Source organism: Balaenoptera ricei, chromosome 10, assembly GCF_028023285.1.
Source record: "Balaenoptera ricei isolate mBalRic1 chromosome 10, mBalRic1.hap2, whole genome shotgun sequence".
Lineage (NCBI taxonomy): Eukaryota > Metazoa > Chordata > Mammalia > Artiodactyla > Balaenopteridae > Balaenoptera > Balaenoptera ricei.
In genome coordinates this window covers 22,451,010-22,474,423 of record NC_082648.1, presented here as the reverse complement: position 1 = coordinate 22,474,423, position 23,414 = coordinate 22,451,010, and the positions used below count along the sequence as shown (strand labels likewise).

The 23,414-nt window shown below is 37.2% G+C and overlaps 1 protein-coding gene across 4 annotated transcripts in view; it reads left to right on the top strand.

Annotated features, from left to right (window-relative positions):
• Positions 1-23,414, top strand: part of ITPR2 (inositol 1,4,5-trisphosphate receptor type 2) — a 524,073-nt gene that overhangs the window by 146,026 nt on the left and 354,633 nt on the right. For all 4 annotated transcript variants that reach the window (XR_009505331.1, XM_059935504.1, XM_059935506.1 and 1 more), the window contains 6 exons: positions 29-189; positions 14,408-14,549; positions 16,634-16,795; positions 20,930-21,102; positions 22,011-22,130; positions 22,247-22,432. Coding sequence is in view for 3 of the 4 variants with exons in the window: in XM_059935504.1 (XP_059791487.1) it covers positions 29-189; positions 14,408-14,549; positions 16,634-16,795; positions 20,930-21,102; positions 22,011-22,130; positions 22,247-22,432 (944 nt within the window). In the remaining variant the exon portion in view is untranslated. The remainder of the gene's footprint in view (positions 1-28; positions 190-14,407; positions 14,550-16,633; positions 16,796-20,929; positions 21,103-22,010; positions 22,131-22,246; positions 22,433-23,414) is intronic.

The following is a 23,414-nucleotide window of genomic DNA, read 5'->3' as shown; positions in this document are numbered from 1 at the left end:
CTAATCTTAGTGGAAAAATGCATTGCAGATCGGAACTTGCCAAACAAAAGAAGATAAAGAAGCTTTTGCCATTGTGTCTGTCCCGCTGTCTGAGGTCCGAGACTTAGACTTCGCCAATGACGCAAATAAAGTGCTGGCGACCACAGTTAAAAAGCTGGAAAACGGCACAATAACTCAGAATGAAAGGAGGTTAGTGACTTTTAAAATGACTTTTAAATCATAGAGTCAGTTGTCAACTCTTGCAGTAGACCTCAGGTGAATGAATGACTCTAAGGGAATACGTAGAATGGTGTCCATAGCAGCACGCCTGCTTCTGAATGAGCAGATCCCGGTGAGTGCATGAAAATGGTGACATTAAAATCTGGTGGAATATTTACTTTTTCCATTTTAGCTTGGCTTGAACACAGTTGTTTTTAGTTACTTTCTGGTCTTTCCTTTTAAGTGTATCATAAGAGGTGCCTTTTGCCGCACTTGATTTGATATTTGAGTTGGGAGTTCTAAAGGTCCTAAAAGAGGTTTTATGTTTTTCTGTTCTTATTTATTCAAGATACATTTCTCTGCTCAAGTACCACAAAACAAGCATGTTATATAATACCAGCAAACAATCTGCAAAGTGTACCTCTCTGCCCTTGTAACTCCCTCAGAGAAACTGGATCTTTGATTCTTCAACTCTGGTTTTGGAAATAAGTGAGACAGAGAATGATACTGATAGCTATCAATCATTTCATCCCTAATTTATGTTGGTACCATGTTAGGCACTGTAAATATATTTCTCTAGTCCTTCAAACAGCCCTGAGATGGACATTACTCCAATCTTACATAAAGGAAAATTGAAAGGTTAAGCAAATTAGGTAGGGTCACACAGTAAGTGGGGGATTTAATCATGTGTGGTTTTAAAGTCCATAGGTTTCCAACACACCAGAGCACAAGCATTCTCTGTATTTCTCCACTTCATGGTCTGCTATATACCTTTCAATTTGAACAAGAAAAAGCTATTTACCAATTTCCCAGGCATTCATACGTTGGAACTCTCATACACAGCTGGTGAGATAATAATTGGTATAAGCACTTTGGGACATAGTTTGACAGTAATGAGCAAAGTTAAAGAAGCAATCTCTCCTCATGTAAGTGGAATCATGTAGTGTTTGCCCTTCTGTGACTGGCTCATTTCACTAAGCATAATGTCCTCCAGTTTTATCCACATTGTCACATGTGACAGGATTTCCTTATTTTTTAAAGTTGAATAATATTCTTAGGACAGTTTTCTTGTGCAAACTGTCAAGATGATGAATGAAATAGGTGTGTACAGATGGGGAGGGAGGGTGCAGATTGCTGACATTAAAGTATTGACCTCCACATTTTGGTTCTCCTAATATCACAGCTGTGGGGAGTCAGAACCGAGAGAACGGCCAACTGCATGATTTGGTTCATTTTCTTAACTGCATATGTAATCTTCGGATGATAATAAAATAGATTATAGAAAAACTGAAAAAAAGTTGAATAATATTCTATCATAGGTGTATATTGCATTTTCTTTATGCATTCATCCATTGATGGACATTTTGTTTCCCTATTTGGCTGTTGTTAATAACGTTGCAAAATAGTCTAACTCATAGAAACAGAGACTAGACTGGTGGTTGCCAGGGGTTGGGGGGAGGGAGAAATGAGGAGTTCCTGTTTAATGGGTATGAAGTTTCATTTATACAAGATGAAGATCGGCTGTACAACATTGTGCCCGTAGTTAACAATATTGTATTACGCACATAAAAATTTAAAACGGTAGATCTCATGTGTTCCTAACACACATGCATGCGTGCGCACACACACACACACACACACACACACACACACACACACACACACAAGCAAATAGTCCATGACTTACCAATTCTGCTCCTAGGCTGAACATTCTTGAACATCTGTCCAAAAGAAGTTCCTATATGTGTGCACCAGGACACATTTAAGAATGTTCAGCCTTAGTCTAACCCCAAACTGAAAACTGTTAAATGCCCATCACCAATTGAATAGGTGAATACAGTTTTGGTATCGTCATATGGCGGAATACATATATAACAATGAAAATACATGACCTACATCTATGTATAACTACATGGATAAATCTAATAAACTTTAGATTGAGTGAGAACAAGACACAAATGTATTCACCGTAAGATTATTTGTAAAGTTCAAAATCAAGCAAAATTAAACTCTTTGGGGTTTAAGAAATTGGCAGAACTATAAAGAAACGCAAGGAAAGAATTGTCACAAAAATCAGGATGGTGTTCTCGGGGGGAGAGATTTGAGGAGACTTTTTCAGTGTTCCACTTCCTACTCTGCGTGGTGGCTTGATAGGGTTCACATGGTAAGCATTCCATAATGAAACACATATGTTTTATGAACTTTTAGATCTCTGTCTTACAATACAAAGGAACAGAAAAATCCAAGTTGCTTCCTTCCAACCCTGTCAATAGAAAAAGTCATAAATATGCAAACAAATGGAATAGTTATTTCTCAGCTTCCTCTGTTCTTACCTCTGTTTTCCCCCTAACAAACCTGCATTTGAAAACCACTCTTGTGTATGCAGTTGACCTCCAACCCCGTCGGGGGAAATGAATAAAGGCCACAAGCTGAAGCAACTGCTCCCCTGTTCTGGACGACAGATAATTAAATATCAGAACTAAATTGTGACAAGCAATGGAATCCCATGTGTAGATACCAATTTTTTTATGTCTGTTATTTAGCTATTAACTCTGCTTTTGATGAATCTGTCTCTTTGTCTCTGTCATTGTCACATACGCGCAGAAATTTCCTCAGCCTCGCTAAAAAGTCTCCCTTGCTAAGTATTAAGGTGTTCCTTGAAGAAAAGGACAAATAAAGATTGATTATGAGCACTCCGCCATTGCCCACTGTAACTCTTCTTCAGTTACTGCCGGAGAGAATCTTAACCTCTCGAGATGATTCTCAGGAAGGTGGTGGACCAGGACTGACCAGGGATCCTGCATTTTTATTCCCCCACTATTTTAGAGTGAAAAACATCGTAGCAAAAAGAAGGTCTTGCCTGAGAAATAGGAAGTTGCAATGACTGATCTTCATTTAGTAATTTCCGAAAAGCCACCTCCCATCAAAACTCATTCAAAGCTGCCTGTCTGTACAGGGGAGCTTATGGGCTTAGTTGAATGTGTTTATATTATTTTCTCAGTTTTAGAATTTGATATAAAATTCTTTCTGAAAATTCCACACAACTCTGACTCCCCCCACCCCTCCCCAGAGAATGAAGTTATTATTAGAGATTCTTTTACTCAAAACCATGAAGAATGATACAAGGTCAAAGGGAACATGTTAGAATATAGGAGATCTGTCTGAAAATGCCTGTATTGTTCCAACCCTCCCTCCCCCACCTCCGCTCCCCTTTCATTCACCCCAGGAGTGGGCTCCGGAGGCACAGCTCCTGTGTTCTACTCCAAGATCCTCAACCTCAGATATTTTTTTCGTGGAATTTTCTTCTGCATAGCTGCACCAACAAAATAGACAGTATTGGGAACACATTGGGGTGGGAGAGGAGAGAGGATGGAGGGGGGGTAACTCCATTCAGAGCTGGAGGAGGTGACGCATGCACCACGTTTTACCTCTGAGGGTACAGAAAAAGAGGTGGGGTTCCTCTGCTGCCTTTACAGTTCAGTGTCCATTTGTTTTCAGTGTTACTGAACTCCTGGTCCATGCCAGGCACTGGGCGCTGCAGCGTGTGTACACACAGTGCCAATGCAGTGGTGAATAGCCCAGACCCCAGCCAAGTCTTTCTGCAATTTGGGGGCTTGAGCACTGGTTCGAATTCCTCGTGGTAGGAGCTCAGGATCTGGAGCAGGGGTCATCCAACATGTGATCACCAGATCAGATGTCCTTCTGATTCAAAGTTAATATTTTCCTATAGCAGCATCACCTCCCCTTGAATTTTTATTTGCCTGATACTACTATCTTGACAACAGCTAACTTTTGTTTAGTGTTTGACTAGATGTCTTTTTTTCAATATCCATTTGTTTCAGATTTCCCGGTCATTTTGTTTTGTTAATGTCTCTTGTGAGCGGCTGAGAGCTGGATTTTTAAAATCTAATCTGATAGTCTATTTGAATTTGCTAAAGTTTAATTACTTTGCATTTATTAAATCATGTGTTTGGACTTAATACCTATGGGTATCTTATTTTGTTATTTTCTTTCTTTGGTGTAGCTTTTTTTTCTTTTCCTCCACTTCTTTCTTGCTTTCTGTTAGATTGATGAAGTTTTTATTTTCTCCCTATTTTTCCTTTCCTTCTACTGGTTTAAAAGCTATAGATCATATTTCTGTTCTTTTGCAAGTGCCCTTATGTTCTTGTCATACATTTCAACTATATATTCTTTCTTACAAAACTTGAAGATATTATATATTTCCTTCTCTCATGGGAGAAAAATGCCTCAGAATGCTTTAATTATACACTGACATTCTACCTCCCATCTTTTTTTGGAATAGTTGTCTAGAACCATAGTTCTGTGTTTATTCTTTAAATTACTTGTGTCACATAAATTATGATGTATCACTTTTTATTACTGAAAATCCAGTTCCTAAAAATTTCTTTTAGTTATTAATTATATTTCTTAAGGTATTTTACCTCTTGTTCTGCTTGCTTTTATTTCTTGCATCTCACTCCTCTCTGGGTTCACTTTTCTTCTTGCTGAAATTTGTTCTTTAGTCTATTCAATGAGGTTATAAATCTTATTAATCTTTATGTATGTGAGAATATCTTTATTTTTCCTCCTCTCTTAAGTGATACTTTATGTATGGAATGCTAGCTTGACAATTCTTTTTTTTAGTATTTTAAAGTTATAATTTAATTATTTTTTATTATCTCTTGTTGCCATTAAGAATTGTTATTCTTTATTGGCATTTTTCTTTACTTTCTGATAATTTTGTAGATTTTTTCCTTTGTCTTTGATGTCCTAAAGTTTCACTACAATGTGTTTACAAGTAACTTTTATATTTGTTTTTCCCACCTGACATTTAGGGTATGCTTTTGATCAGAATACTTAAGTCTTCTTTCAATTCTGGAAAATTTTCAGCCATTTTCCTTCAGGTATTACTTCTTTGTCTTTTCCTCTTATCTCTCTTCTGGAACTCCTATTAGGTGTTTGTTGGATCCTCTTAATTCATCTTCTTTATCTCTTAACTTTCCTTTTATAATTTGCCTTTTAGAATCTGTGCTCCTTTCTGGATCGATTTTTTTAATACTGTCTATATTGTAAGTCACTACTTTTTCTTAGAATGTGTGTATAATAGTTTACCTTCATGAATTATATTTTTATTTAAATGATTATAATTTTATTTCTCAGATTTCTATTGATTCTTTTGCATAGCCACCTTTTCTTCATTTGTATCTGCCCTCTTTTATATATGTTGTCTTTTTTGGTATATAGTTATTTTCTTTATCTCTTTGAGGGTTGGAAACACTTATTTAAAAGTTATTTTGAAATTGATCTGTTACTTGCATTTTGTTGGTAACGAATTGGCCTCCTGAATTTTTAGTATGATGGTTGGCCTTCTTAATGTCAGTTTTTCTCATGTGCTTTGGAATTTAAATATGCAAGCTCTTCTTGGATGGGTGATTTTTGCTTATCCTCTCTCTACATTCACTCATCTTTTTTATTAGTTTTATGGTTGCCTCCACCTGGCTTGCCTCAACAAGTCTGGAGCCAGATCTAATATTGAGGGCTGAGAGTTCATGTCTTATGGTAATTTGAGGCTTTAGCCATTGAGATCACAGGTGGGTATGTCCAGTCCTGTCTGTGTGCTTCCTCTCTTTCCTCCTACCACTCACTGTACAGCTAGGGCCCAAACAGGGATCACCACATTTTTAAGGTTCCTTTAAGAGATGGAGAAGCCCTGCTTTAGTCTCTGCTTTCTTGTCTTTAGTTTAATTCCTTATCACATGCTTTCAGTCCCTATTATCTTGCCAGTACTGAATATTATCCTTGCTCATCACTGTCTTTCTTATTTTATTCCTGATCCATAAAGCTTTTTATTATGGTTTTAGGTATGTCTTTTTAAAAAATATATTTTGTCTCTCATTGCTGCATATGATAAAAAAAGTCACAAAAATTTTTTAGTAAAAGCAGATTAATAAGATTGAATGAGTTAGTAGGACCTAACCATCTCCCAGTATAGAATTGTAATTTGATCTAAACTGAAAAAACCCAGTTTTGTCTGCCACAGGTGGGATGCTTGAGGTGAAAAGACAAAAGAATAAGGTTTCAACAGTTTCGGAGGTCAAAAGAGAAGACTAGTTTTCTTGGCTATCATTGCCTCAACATCAAGGGAGGTGGGCTCTGCAAATAAGGTTAATGTACAGTGATCCTCAGTCAAGACTTAATTTTCTTCATCATCACTCCATTAACTATGACCAATTTTTAGGCCATTTGGAGGAGTTTGAAGCAGAGTCATTTGTAGTTGCTCCCAAAGTTGCCCTTTCTTAGAGTCTAAATATCTGAATACAATATCCTCAAAACAGCAAGAGAAAAAGAACACTAATACTTTTAAAAAGAAAATGCAGATATATTTCTGCTCGGACTGGACTTGTAGATTGAGCCACTAAGGTTCAACTCAATTTCAGTTTGTTGAAGAAATCTGAGCTCAAAATAAACGTTTTATTATTTCTTTTAAGAATAACAGAATGATATAGAAGACATTGAGTCACAATTTCAAAAGAAATTCACACCACATTTTGATGAGTAGGAATCATGTTTTACATTTCTGTGGTTGCCCAAAGAAGTTGTGTGAGTGAATCCTATTCGTTAGATGTGTTGTTGAAAAGAAATAGATTGGGTTAAAATTTTAAATAGGCACACAAGAAAACATAATATCTCTGGAATTTGGGGGTGGAGTTTATGATCCTTGGAAGTGTGCTGAAATTTGGATGTTGTGGCTAAATTCTGGATTATGGGTGTGTCCACTTAACTCCATTCCATTGCAGGAGGTAAATCTGGAGATAAGATCAAGATGCTTCCTAACTGAATACATTCCACACTTTTCTAGAGTCGCTGAATCTCTTAAATTGTAGTTTTCTCATTGATGTTATCATGATTGCTCATGCTAATAATGGTGAATAATTATGCTAACGTATATGGATAAAGCTTATTTATTTATTGAAGTATAGTAGATTTACAATGTTGTGTTAGTTTCTAGTGTACAGCAAAGTGATTCAGTTATACATAAATATACATATTCTTCTTCATATTCTTTTCCATTCCAGTTTATTACAGGATACTGAATATCGTTCCCTGCGCTATACAATAAGACCTTGTTGTTTATCTATTTTATATATAGTAGTTTGTGTCTGCTAATCCCAAACTCCTAATTTATCCATCCTCCACCCCCTTTCCCCTTTGGTAACCGTAAGTCTGTTTTCTATGTCTCTGAGTCTGTTTCTATAAATAAGTTGTAAATAAGTTCATTTGTGTCATATTTTAGATTCCACGTGTTAAATGATATCATATGGTATTTGTCTTTCTCTATCTGACTTACTTCACTTAATATGATAATCTACAGGTCCATCCATGTTGCTGCAAATGGCATTATTTCATTATTTTTTATGGCTGAGTAATATTCTATTGTATATATATACCACATCTTCTTGGATAAAACATATTTAAATATTTGTTGGATAGGTTTTGTTGTATCAAAAAATTCACATATGGCACAGCTCCCTGGTGGTCTAGTGCCTGGGATCATAAAAAATTCATATAGAAAATGAAAAATTGCAGGAAGGAGGAAGAAGGCTAAGGGAGGAACTGTTCTCCAGGCATTTTAGGTACTAGATGCCACTGAAGTTCAAGTAATTGTTAAAATAATAACTGAAATGTAGCATTTAAAGGTGAACATTAGTGTATGATTTTAGAATATTATGATTTTTATAGATCAGTTAATACTTTCAGAACAATTTAGAGCATCTGATTGCTTACTCTAGTCTCTCTCTGAAGTTCAAATAAGTTTTTCCTCTTCTGTACAGGGAGAAATTGAAATGTAGTGAAGATTAAGAGATGTAGTTTGATAAAAATAGAACTACTATATGACCCAGCAATCCCACTACGGGGCATATACCCTGAGAAAACCATAATTCAAAAAGAGTCATGTACCACAATGTTCACTACAGCTCTATTTACAACAGCCAGGACATGGAAGCAACCTATGTGTCCATCAACAGATGAATGGTTAAAGAAGATGTGGCACATAAATACAATGGAATATTACTCAGCCATAAAAAGAAACGAAATTGAGTTATTTGTAGTGAGGTGGATGGACCTAGAGTCTGTCATACGGAGTGAAGTAAGTCAGAAAGAGAAAAACAAATACCGAATGCTAACACATATATATGGAATCTAAAAAAAAAAAAAATGGTTCTGAAGAACCTAGGGGCAGGACAGGACTAAAGAGGCAGACGTAGAAAATGGATTGAGGACACGGGAAGGGGGAAGGGTAAGCTAGGGTGAAGTGAGAGAGTGGCATGGACATATATACAGTACCAAATGAAAAATAGATAGCTAGTGGGGAGCAGCCACATAGCACAGGGAGATCAGCTTGGTGCTTTGTGACCACCTAGAGGGGTGGGATAGGGAGGGTGGGAGGGGATGCAAGAGGGAGGAGATATGGGGATATATGTTTATGTATAGCTGATTCACATTGTTATACAGCAGAAACTAACACACCATTGTAAAGCAATTATACTCCAATAAAGATGTTAAAAAAAAAAGAAATGTAGTTTGAGTTAATAGTGAAAAAGAAAAGAATCTGAATTAAGAATTTAGTTCAGATCTCAGAGCATGTGTCCCACGCAGAGTCTCCGCAGGCAGCCCACTGCCGCCATCATGAAGTACCGGTGCTGCCTTTTCACAATCTGAAGCGCCGCATGTGAGGCCTCTGCACGCGGCCCCCTGTGAGCACGTGAAACTAGACGAAGCACAAAGGAAAAGAAATAAAAAGGAAGAACTACAATCCTGCAGCCTGTGGAACAAAAAACACATTCACAGAAAGATAAACAAGATGAAAAGGCAGAGGGCTGTGTACCAGGTGAAGGAACAAGATGAAACCCCAGAAAAACAAATAAATGAAATGGAGATAGACAATCTTCCAGAAAAAGAATTCAGAATAATGATAGTGAAGATGATCCAGGACCTCGGAAAAAGAATGGAGGCAAAGATCCAGAAGATGCAAGAAATATTTAACAAACATCTAGAAGAATTAAAGAACAAACAAACAGAGATGAACAATACAATAACTGAAATGAAAACTACACTGGAAGGAATCAATAGCAGAATAACTGAGGCAGAAGAACGGATAACTGACCTGGAAGACAGAATGGTGGAATTCACTGCTATGGAACAGAATAAAGAAAAAAGAATGAAAAGAAATGAAGACAGCCTAAGAGACCTCTGGGACAACATTAAATGCAACAAAATTCGCATTATAGGGGTCCCAGAAGGAGAAGAGAGAGAGAAAGGACCAGAGAAAATATCTGAAGAGATTATAGTTGAAAACTACCCTAACATGGGAAAGAAAATAGCCACCCAAGTCCAGGAAGCGCTGCAAGTCCCATACAGGATAAAACCAAGGAGAAACATGCCGAGACACATAGTAATCAAATTGGCAAAAGTTAAAGACAAAAATTATTGAAAACAGCAAGGGAAAAACGACAAATAACATACAAGGGAACTCCCATAAGGTTAACAGCTGATTTCTCAGCAGAAACTCTACAAGCCAGAAGGCAGTGGCATGATATACTTAAAGTGATGAAAGGGAAGAACCTACAACCAAGATTACTCTACCCAGCAAGGATCTCATTCAGATTCAATGGAGAAATCAAAAGTTTTACAGCAAAAGCTAAGAGAATTCAGCACCACCAAACCAGCTCTACAACAAATGCTAAAGGAACTTCTCTAAGTGAGAAACAAGAGAAGAAAAGGACCTACAAAAACAAACCCAAAACAATTAAGAAAATGGTAATAGGAGCATACATATCGATAATTACCTTAAATGTGAATGGATTAAATGCTCCAACCAAAAGACACAGGCTTGCTGAATGGATACAAAAACAAGACCCATATATATGCTGTCTACAAGAGACCCACTTCAGACCTATGACACATACAGACTGAAAGCGAGGGGATGGAAAAAGATATTCCATGCAAAAGGAAATCAAAAAAAGCTGGAGTAACAATACTCATATCAGATAAAATAGACTTTAAAATAAAGAATGTTACAAGAGACAAGGAAGGACACTACATAATGATCAAGGGATCAATCCAAGAAGAAGATATAACAATTATAAATATATATGCACCCAACATACGAGCACCTCAATACATAGGGCAACTGCTAATAGCTATAAAACAGGAAATCAACACAATAATAACACAATAATAGTGGGGGACTTTAACACCTCACTTACACCAATGGACAGACCATCAAAAATGAAAATAAATAAGGAAACAGAAGCTTTAAATGACGCAATAGACCAGATAGATTTAACTGATATTTATAGGACATTTCATCCAAAAACTGCAGATTACACTTTCTTCTCAAGTGCACACGGAACATTCTCCAGGATAGATCACATTTGGGTCACAAATCAAGTAAATTTAAGAAAATGGAAATCATATCCAGCATGTTTTCTGACCACAACGCTATGAGATTAGAAATCAATTACAGGGAAAAAATCTGTAAAAAACACAAACACATGGAGGCTAAACAATACATTACTGAACAACCAAGAGATAACTGAAGAAATCAAAGAGGAAATCAAGAAATACCTAGAGACAAATGACAATGAAAACACGATGATCCAAAACCTATGGGATGCAGCAAAAGCAGTTCTAAGAGGGAAGTTTATAGCTATACCAGCCTACCTCAAGAAACAAGAAAAATCTCAAATAAACAATCTAACCTTATACCTAAAGGAACTAGAGAAAGAAGAACAAACAAAACCCAAAGTCAGCAGAAGGAAAGAAATCATAAAGATCAGAGCAGAAATAAATGAAATAGAAACAAAGAAAACAATAGCAAAGATCAATAAAACTAAAAGCTGGTTCTTTGAGAAGATAAACAAAATTGATAAACCATTAGCCAAACTCATCAAGAAAAAGAGGGAGAGGACTCAAATCAATAAAATTAGAACTGAAAGAGGAGAAGTTACAACAGACACTGCAGAAATACAAAGCATCCTAAGAGACTATTACCAGCAACTCTAGGCCAATAAAATGGACAACCTGGAAGAAATGGACAAATTCTTAGAAAGGTATAACCTTCCAAGACTGAACCAGGAAGAAATAGAAGATATGAAAAGACCAATCACAAGTAATGAAATTGAAACTGTGATTAAAAATCTTCCAACAAACAAAAGTCCAGGACCAGATGGCTTCACAGGTGAAGTCTGTCAAACATTTAGAGGAGAGCTAACACCCATCCTTCTCAAACTCTTCCAAAAAACTACAGAGGAAGGAACACTCCCAAACTCATTCTATGAGGCCACCATCACCCTGATACCAAAACCAGACAAAGATACTACAAAAAAAAGAAAATTACAGACCAATATCACTGATGAATATAGATGCAAAAATCCTCAACAAAATACTAGCAAACAGAATCCAACAACACATTAAAAGGATCATGCACCATGGTCAAGTGGGATTTTTCCCAAGGATGCAGGGATTCTTCAATATATGCAAATCAATCAATGTGATACACCATATTAACAAATTGAAGAATAAAAACCATATGATCATCTCAATAGATGCAGAAAAAGCTTTTGAAAAAATTCAACACCCATTTTTGATAAAAACTTTCCAGAAAGTGGGCATAGAGGAAACGTACATCAACATAATAAAGGCCATATACGACAAACCCACAGCAAGCATCATTCTCCATGGTGAAAAACTGAAAGCATTTCCTCTAAGATCAGGAACGAGACAAGGATGTCCACTCTCACCACTATTATTCAACATAGTTTTGGAAGTCCTAGCCATGGCAATCAGAGAAGAAAAAGAAATAAAAGGAATACCAATTGGAAAAGAAGAAGTAAAACTGTCACTGTTTGCAGATGACATGACACTATACATAGAGAATCCTAAAGATGCCACCAGAAAACTACTAGAGCTAATCAATGAATTTGGTCAAGTTGCAGGATACAAAATTAATGCACAGAAATCTCTTGCATTCCTATACACTAATGATGAAAAATCTGAAAGAGAAATTAAGGAAACACTCCCATCTACCACTGCAACAAAAAGAATAAAATACCTAGGAATAAACCTACCTAGGGAGACAAAAGACCTGTATGCAGAAAACTATAAGACACTGATGAAAGAAATTAAAGATGATACCAACAGATGGAGAGTTATACCATGTTCTTGGATTGGAAGAATCAATATCATGAAAATGACTATACTACCCAAAGCAATCTACAGATTCAATGCAATCCCTATCAAATTACCATTGGCATTTTTTACAGACCTAGAACAAAAAAATCTTAAAATTTGTATGGAGACACAAAAGACCCCCAGTAGCCAAAGCAGTCTTGAGGGAAAAAAACGGAGCTGGAAGAATCAGACTCCCTGACTTCAGACTATACTACAAAGCTACAGTAATCAAGACAATATGGTACTGGCACAAAAACAGAAACATAGATCAATGGAACAAGATAGAAAGCCCAGAGATAAACCCACGTACCTATGGTTAACTAATCTATGACAAAGGAGGCAAGGATATACAAGGGATTGAAGACAGTCTGTTCAATAAGTGGTGCTGGGAAAACTGGACAGCTACATGTAAAAGAAGGAAATTAGAACACTCCCTAACACCATACACAAAAATAAACTCAAAATTGATTAGAGACCTAAATGTAAGACCGGGCACTATAAAACTCTTAGAGGAAAACATAGGAAGAGCACTCTTTGCCATAAATCACAGCAAGATCTTTTTTGATCCACCTCCTAGAGTAATGGAAATAAAAACAAAAATTAAAAAATGGGACCTAATGAAACTTCAAAGCTTTTGCATGGCAAAGGAAACCATAAACGAGACGAAAAGACAACCCTCGGAATGGGAGAAAATATTTGCAAATGAATCATCGGACAGAAGATTAATCTCCAAAAAATATAAACAGCTCATGCAGCTCAATATTAAAAAAAACCAACTCTATCCAAAAATGGGCAGAAGACCTAAATAGACATTTCTCCAAAGAAGACATACAGATGGCCAAGAAGCACATGAAAAGCTGCTCAACGTCACTAATTATCAGGGAAATGCAAATCAAAACTAAAATGAGGTATCACCTCACACCAGTTAGAATGGGTATCATCAGAAAATCTACAAACAAGAACTGCTGGAGAGAGTGTGGGGAAAAGGGAACCCTCTTGCACTGTTGGTGGGAATGTAAACTGATGCAGCCACTATGGAGAACAGTTTGGATGTTCCTTAAAGAACTAAAAATAGAATTACCATATGACCCAGCCTTCCCACTACTGGGCATACACCCAGAGAAAACCATAGTTCAAAAAGACACATGCACCCCAAAATGTTCATTGCAGCACTAATTACAATAGCCAGGTCATGGAAGCAATGTAAATGCCCATCAGTAGACGAATGGATAAAGAAGATGTTGTACATATATACAATGGAATATTACTCAGCTATAAAAAGGAACGAAATTAGGTCATTTGTAGAGACGTGGATGGATCTAGAGACTGTCATACAGAGTGAAGTAAGTCAGAAGGCGAAAAATAAACATCATATATTAATGCCTATATGTGGAACCTATAAAATGGTACAGAAGAACGGGTTTGCAAGGCAGAAATAGAGACACAGAAGTAGGGAAAATACGTATGGACACCAAGGGGGGAAAGCGGCGGGGGTGGTGGTGGTGTTGGTGGGATGAATTGGGTGACTGGGATTGACATGTATGCACTGATTTGTATAAAATTGATGACTAATAAGAAAAATAAATAAATAAATAAAAAATTAAAAAAAAAGAATTTAGTTTAGCTGTTCTCCCTTAAAGCAGAAATACTCTTTTCTGCTAATCAGTCATGGAAAAGCATCTGTGGATAGGTGAAATGCTCTCAATATATCTGTTTTTGGGACTCACAGGGTTTTATTTCATAGCTGTGTTTGCAGATACTTGATTAGAGCTGGAGATGGTGTGGGTTTGGAAGAACTGAAGAAGGGATGCTCTTCATAAAGATTTAAGTAAATATTAGCTGCACTAGGTATTTTGTTAATTAAATAATTTTTATTATAAAATACTTGCACTTTCATAGTGTTTTCTTTCTTAGTGTTTATTTAAATATATTTACAAAATTAAGCACACCATGTTTCCTTTTCGTTTTATGATAGGTTTGTGACCAAATTATTGGAAGACCTTATCTTCTTTGTTGCTGATGTACCTAACAATGGACAAGACGTTCTGGATGTGGTAATCACCAAGCCAAACCGAGAACGTCAGAAATTAATGAGGGAACAAAACATATTGGCACAGGTGAATGTTTCTATGTACTAATTTTGCATATTTTATCTTTTTGAATTATGGTATCAGGAAAGTGCTTGTATTGGTTATCTATTGATGAGTAACAAGTTACCCCAAAACTTAGTGTCTCAAACCAGCAGATACTTACAGTTTCTGCGGATTAGGAATCTGGGGGTAGTTTAGGTGGACAGTTCTTGCTCAGGGCGTTTCACAGGCTGCAATCAAGGTGTTGGCTGGGCTGCGTCAGCTCGAGGCTCAAATGGGAGAGGATTCACTTCCCAGCTCACTGGCATGGGCCTCTGCACAGCGCTGCCTCAAGAGCTGGCAGCTTGCTTTCCTTGGAAGTGAGAGATCCAGGACAGAGCAAGAGAGGGCCTTCAGATGGAGGCCATAGTTTTCTTGTAACCTAAGCTTAAAAGTAACATCTCATCATTTCTACCTTGTTTCTTAGTTAGAAGTGAGTCAACAAATCCAGCCCACAGTCAAGAAGACAGTATTCCATAAGAGTATAATTCCAGGAGGCAGGGATCATTGGGGGCCATCTTGGAGACAGCCTATCACAGACCTTTAAAAACCTACGTGGTCAGACTGTCTCCAGAAAATATGCTGTAATGCTTTTTTAAGTAGAATTTCCAGGGGAACTTGGAAGCTGCCATCCCCATTTGCTTCCTACTTTTTCCCTTTCTTCCTTCGAAAAGTAGGGCAGTCTATTCATCAGCTCACAAGTGCTCTATACAATATTCTAGTTTTTTCCCTGAAAGTCTAGAGCTGCTTCTATGCTATGTCTTCCTGAAATTGTTCATAACATGCCAGTAAATTAATTTACTCCGTAATAATATGCACATTTGGACATGCCTACCTTCATGCATTCTTTGTATTCTGATAATTGTTATATAAAGTAATGGGCTTCTGCATTAATTGTGGACTGAAGGAAGGTACTTAAATAAAATTTATGTTATTAATATACTTGTTCTTGTGGAGTTGGGAAAGGAAGACAGTAGATGTATTGTCAATTAATATTCTATAGCTGATTGTCTGAGTATATAAAATCAACATTTTTCTCAAAGAAAGTAAAGGTTGCAAATCTAATGAGACAAAGCCTTTTCTGACATCAGCACTTTTTTTGTATAAAACATTTGACTTCAAGGACTTTTAGGACCTTGAATGATTTATTAATATTATTTCAACCAACGTATGTCAAACATTTTACTTTAGTATTATAAATAATAAAATTCAAGGTTTAGTGAATATAGAATTACTGAAGAAACTTTAATTCATGTTATATTTCATGAACTACAAAGGATAATCCCATTCCATTTCGCTTTCTTGTATGACTCCTCATATCTTTGCCTAGGTGCTCTTTCATAAACAATTTGCTCATTCTACTAGTTCATCTCCGGGTGATCCTACCTGCTGTCTTGCTGCCTAAAAGAATTTTGTTCCTTAGTGATTTTTAAATACTTCCCAACTGCTAATCTTCTTACAAGAAGAATCTGAGTCACTGGGTATCACCAGCTGTCCATATGGCTCCCTATTTGTTTTGAATGTTTATGCATTTATTGATTTGGCCACATCTTTATGTACAGAAACAATAAATTAATTCTTTTATGAAGAGGATTAAAAGCAATATTTGGAGGCAGTTTTTTGATGTCAGTTTCAGATGAAAAGTAAATATTTTCCTTATATTATTTTGATTTTAGAAAGTTATAGAAAACAATAGAAAGAATTATAAAGCCTATCGAAATCAAACTATATTTTAGTTCATCTGAATATGTTCATGTAACTTGGTACAACCTAACATCTTTATATTTTTATTTTAATAAAATAGAATTTCTAAACAAAATTAAGCATTTTATTTAAATATTGTTTTTGTCATTCAACTTAGGGAATCCTTTTAGCAGTATTTTTCTGTCCCTTAATATGTTGGTCTTGTATCCTAAAAAAATCTTTTTTTTTTTTTTACTTTTTGTCAATTCTATTCAAATATTACAGAAGTGTTTTCGAGTCAGTGTGTTTATTTATAAAAAAAAGTCAAAATGTTGCAAAACATGCACCTCCATTCATCAGAATAAGCGGTTGGTTTTTTTTCCTGATAGGTATTTGGGATTCTGAAAGCACCCTTTAAGGAGAAAGCAGGAGAAGGCTCAATGCTGAGACTTGAAGATCTGGGGGATCAAAGATACGCCCCCTACAAGTACATGCTGAGGCTGTGCTACCGTGTGCTGAGACATTCACAGCAGGACTACCGGAAAAATCAGGTGGAGGGTGGCTCTCTTTTTTACCTGTTTAACATCTAAAGTATGGGCAAAGTTCTTTGGTTACTGTTCTAAGACATTTAAATAGGAACGGGAAATTCTACTTTGCAATGCAATGTTTTATATTGGCAACACACAAAAATGACCTAAAAATGTATTTGAGCTGACATATGTATTTATTCTTCCACGTAAAATTAGAATTGTCGAGGGAGGATGTCTAAGTTTTTGTATGTGCATGGTATTAGCTCCTGCTGGGCAGGAGGCATGCTGGATATGTTATGTAAAGAGGAATGAGACATTTTTTGGCATTTCTAGGAGCATGTGTGGTACCAAATCTCTGTGTGTAGGCCAAAGAGTTCATTGTCTGGTGGAAAAGATATGACATGTACATCTGAAACATAAGGTAGAGGCACAGAGGGGACAGGAGAGATAGGAGAGCATTGTGAGAATTCAGGAGAGAGAAGAGCTCAGCTGGGGGAACCCAGGAAGAGCACTTGGAGAAGAAGCATTTGGGTTGGATGAAAATCATTTTCAGAAATTGTATGGGAACAAGCATTTTAGTGAAGAGATATTTCTGAAAAGAGAATGGTGGATCCTAGAAAGGGCACTTTCATCCCAAGATATTCCTAACTGTGGAGGACAGGGAACCCAGGTGTGTCCAGGGATATAGCTAAAAGTTCCCAACTGCAAGTGAAATTTCTTTTAAGTCTCATTTTTGTCTTAAAATATATATAATATTTTGCAATGTGCTCAATAATACACATTTGCTTAATATAAAATTGCTTTCAGTTAATTATCGTTTGGTACATTAGTGTCCCATGTTTCTCTTAGCCAGTTGGAGAGATGAGTACATAGTTTGTAAACTTCACTGATGAGTTTGGTCCATGAGGAAGGATTCTGTAAGAGAAAGCTGGGAAGGCAGGTAGGGCTGAGCCATGGAGGGGCTAGGATGTCAGGCCTGGAGGCTGCAGGTTATTTGGGAATAGTTAGTAGTATTTACTGAGTGCTTACATTTTACCAGGCTCAGTTCTAAGCACTTTTCACAACAAAACTTGGTTAATACTGAGTTAAGATGAAGAACTGAGGCACAGAGAGGTTAAATAAATTGCCAAAGAATACACAGTTTTGACTGGAGCCAGTATTCAAACCCAGGCTCTTAATAATCATAGTACTGCCTCTAAAGTAGTCTAAAAGTTATTTGGCAAGAAAAAAAAATTGCTTTAAAAAAAATGTGAAAATACATTTTTTTTTGAAATTCAGTTTAAAGATTAAGAAAAAGTCTAAAAAGAATATGTAAAACAGATTAACCAGAAGATAAATAATTTGACAAGGACAAGAGTGAGGAAGCAGACAATATAAACAGATTCTTAAATGCTTTTTAATATAATCCTAGGTATAAACATTTTTCCTCCCAATTGAAAATGCTTGTCATTGGAATTATTTTTCCCAACTTCATTGCATTCCTTTAAGATGGCAAGGTAATGTAGGTAGAGTTATGTTGTTTTATTGCAAGGAAAACTAAGTTCCAGAATGTCAAATGACAGACCTTAAGCACTCAGAGAGTCAGCTTCCGAGAAGCCCCAGATACCAGGGCCACGTTATTCAGCGGAGGTCAGGGATGGGGGTGGGACTGGCGGTCACTCTGTGGCCTCATTTCTCTTCTCGGGTCTAGAAAGATCTACTTTGCTAGACAGGCCTCCACTCCACACTACATGCAATAGTCTATGAGAGAGATTGAATTAACTGAAAAAATCAATAGGTCTGCAGGGTTTACCTGGTACCCTCAGAACCACGGGACCCCCTAATGTGCGTGTCCTCCATTGCACTCAGTCTTTGGGAGGGTCCTGTGGACCCGCTTTCCACAGCACTGCCCTGTGCTTCAGCACCGGATATCCTTGGTTTGGCTGTTCTGCTAGTACCTAGTAGATTGTCCAGGCAGCACGTCTCAGTTGGTGTCTTTTCCCAGTCTCTCGAGGTCTGGCACAAAGTTCTTTCTCAGTCCTCCCTGTCTAAGCTGGGGACTCGCGTGCCTGGTGTCCTGAGGAGGGACTTCCCTGGTGGCGCAGTGGTTAAGAATCCAATGCAGGGGACACGGGTTTGAGCCCTGGTCCAGGAAGATCCCACATGCTGTGGAGCAACTAAGCCCGTGTGCCACAACTACTGAGCCTGCGCTCTAGAGCCCGCTAGCCACAACTACTGAGCCCATGTGCCGCAACTACTAAAGCCAGCGTGCCTAGAGCCCATGCTCCGCAACAAGAGAAGCCACTGCAATGAGAAGCCCATGCACTGCAACGAAGAGGAGCCCCAGCTCACTGCAACTAGAGAAAGCCCGCGCGCAGCAATGAAGACCCAACGGAGCCAAAAAGAAATAACAATAAAAAGAAAAATAAAGCATAAACAGAAAGACTTTCTACTTTTTGCATAATTCCTTGTTCTCCTTTTTCCTCACCTATATTTTATAGAGTCCTAATAGGGAATTCTTTTGTGATTTAGTACTAACCCAAGTCTTTCATGTTGAGTTTCTGTTTATTGTTATTTATAGACTTTGGAAACATGTCTAATTTCGTTTGATTATTTATGGACGTCTTGATCTATTTATCAAACATCTTGGAGGTTTGCCTTATAGCAGGGTCTGATTACAGTAGTCATACAAGTGTATAAATTAATACATATTTTAAAAATGATACACTAATAGAAGACATTTACTTTACTTCACTGGTACCCAATATACAAAACCATCATTTTGAAAAAGGCCACAGAATTGCTGCCTAGAATATAATGAGATTTGTGCAACCAGTATCATTTTCAAGGAATAGGTAGGTTCCAGTAAATCTTAAGGCAAAAACACTTTCTAATCAATAAATTTTCCCATCATAGAAAAAATCCCCAAGGAGAATCCACAAGAAATTGAAGTGAAAACTTTGGATTGTGGACAGGGATAAGCTTACCAGTGCTGTGGTTGGCTGAGATGTGGCTTGGAAGAGAGGCCAGGTGGTGGGAAGGGGAAGAAGCAGATGGAATCATGCATGAGGGAAGCTCGCCAATGGCTTTCTCTTGCTCTAAGAATGAATGTTTCTGTGTTCACTGTGGCTCGCAAGGGCCTCACCTCCCACATCAGCTCTTGCTTTCTGCTCACTCACTATACTCCAACCACAATGGCCACCTTGTGTTTACAGAACTCCGAAGACTGGGTTCCACCATTACAGAGCCTTCCACTTGGTACCCCCACTGCTCGATGGCTTCTCTCCCCATGGCTGCCTCCTTTTTCTCATTTCCATCATTTCTTTCATAGGTCAAATGTCCCCTCTTCGAGTCTACCCCATCTCAAGTTGTCACCTTTTCCCATCCCTCTGTTTCATTTCACTTATCAACATGTAAAATGATTCTATTTACTAGCTCATTGACTGCCCCTTCTCACTAGGATGTAAGCTCTATGGGAGCTTATCTGTCTTACTGCCGCATCCCTAGTCTCGCAAACAGTACCTGGAATGGCTTTCCAGAAATATCTCTTGGATGAATGGATCTGATCAATAAAGTGATCAATCACATTATCTTGTTGGATAGCTTTTTAAAGACAAAAAGTGCTGTGAAGTTTTATCATTATTTTAAAGAGATTTAATAGGTCATTGTGGTATATGTACAAAAAAGAAATCAGCTAAGTTCACCTGGGATCGTCATATAATGGTATAGAGCTCATGCTTCATGAACCAAATGTCAAAGAGTCATTTTTGTTTCTATATTTATGCCAGAATCCTAGGTTATAGCTCTTAGTGAGTGTTCAAAGAAGGGCGTCTGTTAAACTGGTGAAATCATTACTTACCATGTCATAAAAAACTGTCATTTTTAACTCAGTTTATTTTTGTTTTTCTCACTTGTAAGAGTGTAAGCACCCATATGAAAAATTATTACTAGGCACGTAATTTTCTGTTATAATTTGAATGAGGTATATGCTAATATATTTCCATTTCCTTCCACAAATATCCTATTTACTAAATAATTATTTATTTGCTCTTCTTTAACAATAATTTTTAGCAAGTTTTCTGTTATGAATAAATTAATCAATGTTGCTGACCGTAATAGAACCTGTTATTTCTAAGCTCTTTGGCAGTGCATTCTGACAGTCTTTCTCCTTTGTAGGAATATATTGCTAAGAATTTCTGTGTCATGCAGTCCCAGATTGGCTATGATATTTTGGCAGAAGATACCATCACAGCTTTGTTGCACAACAACAGAAAACTACTAGAGAAACACATCACAGCAAAAGAAATAGAAACATTTGTTAGTTTACTCAGGAGAAATCGGGAGCCAAGGTTTGAAGTGGTTCATGCAGTATTCTTTTCTTGTGGGGACTGTGGCTTTTTGCTTTATTTTTAGAACTTTTTTAAAGTTCGAATTCTTTCATGGACAAAACAGTGTTGGGCTTATTGCTATAATATGTACCATAAAGAGTTATTATCTCATAGGAGATCAAAACCCTTTATAGACGTATTTAAATGTAATTGATTTTCACTCTGATAACTTATGTTTTTATAGTACCCCATAGTTTTTCAAAATATATTCATATTTCATTCAATTCAATACATTGCCTCATTTAAACCCTTGCACATTCTCATGAAGTACACCGGTCGTATAATATTATCCACATTTTAGAGATGAGAAAATAGAAGCCTAGAGACCAACTAGGAACAGAATTTAGAGTTTTTGACTCTGCGTCAAGTACCCTGTCTCTTATACCATGCTGCCTTATCTGGGAGAAATGAATGCAGAAAAGTCAAGCAGATTGATAAAATTTTCTTAATTAGCAAGCAAATAAGTGTTAGAAGGTAGGATTGGGCCTCGGACTTGACCAGGCCATATTCACGTTGATTAAGTATGTGCTGTATGTCTGTTTTACTCAGTACAACATCAGCTTTGATCTGGCTTTGTTTTGATATTGTAAATATAACAAGTCACAGTGCTGTGGGATAAATATCACCAAGTAAATAAAAGCAAACATATCATTTTTGGAAACAAGATTTGTCCTAAATACAAATAATTGGATATTTAATTTGTTTCTAATGGTACAGTAGATAAGCAACACATTAGAAAAATGTTGCATGGAAATAATATTAAAAATATATCTAGAAAGTCAGTTTCATTATATCTCAAAGTATCTTTGGGGGGATGATTTTATAAGATGCTTTTTGTTAATGATAAATTTAATTTTTTCTCTTGTCAGGTTTTTGGATTATTTATCAGATCTCTGTGTGTCTAACACCACCGCTATACCTGTAACTCAAGAACTCATCTGCAAATTTATGTTGAGCCCAGGCAATGCAGATATTCTCATTCAAACTAAGTAAGTCCAGATGATGGAGACATCCTTTTCTGTTCATTATTTGTAAGCAGTACAGTTCCTTATCATGTTTCTGAATGAGCTTGTTCATAGATTTTGTGTGTGTTATTTATTTCAAGGCTGGTCTCAATGCAAGGAGACAACCCCATGGAGAGCGCCATCCTTTCAGATGACATTGATGAGGAAGAAGTTTGGCTCTACTGGATTGACAGCAACAAGGAACCTCATGGCAAAGCTATCAGGCACCTTGCTCAGGAAGCAAAAGAAGGCACCAAGGCTGATTTAGAAGTTCTTACCTACTACAGGTTAAGTATTGTAGAGAATCGTAATTCTCAGTCTCACATATTCATTGAGAGATGATTCTCTGACATCTCTAAAAGTTAGGTATCTATGAAGAAGAAGTTTAAGAAGTTGTGTCAGAACTAGGGTAGCTGAAATATTTAGTATTATTTAAAATATTCACAATAAATGTAAACATCTGTGTTTTCCACATATACCACTTGCAATTTTCTAATTTTCCACTAGTTTGGAACTGTTGTGCAGCAAAGGATTTTTTCCTCTTGTTGACTGGTGTGGGTGCAGATGAGAGACATTTTGGGACCTAGGTAATCGAGTTGAGAGGGAGGTGAAATTGGGGTTGGGGAAGCTGATCCGGTTGTAGGGGTGGCCTCAGAGAAAGTTAGCCAGTAGTTATGTATATATCACTTGTGATTATGTGGAGACCTAGGGCTTCAGAGAAACTGGTGTCTTTAGCTGTGAAAGTTCAGCGGTGGCATATGGCAGTCGAAATTTCAATGGTAGTTGCTGGTGGTCAGTATATTGGGAGCAAGAAACTAGCTGGCTTTTTTGAGTCTAAGGCTTGGAAACCCAAGGCAGAAGCCCCTGGGCCACTTTGGGCCCAAATGACAGGAATCTGAGAAAGGCAGAGAATTCATTGTGTTCCCTGGTTTCTGTAGCTACAGCTACAAAGCCAAAGGCTACTTTCTGGATCTCGGAGGCTGATGAATCCAAGTGTACTGATGCCTTTGGATTGATCACATTTGGATTGGGAACTGAGTGGGTCTACCCTTGGAGTGTAGATACCAGAGCCTGGAGCTGAGTGAGCCTGGGCAAGGCAGAGAGAGATGGTTTCATGTGAGCTGTTGTCCATAGCCTACAGGCTTAGTGTATTTGCAGACCTAGGAAATTGAGAACTGAGAGCCTAATGACACTTTCCACCAGATACATGTTGCTGGAACAAGTAAGAGAAGTTGCAACTGAATGGGCATAGAGGTGATTTTATCTGTG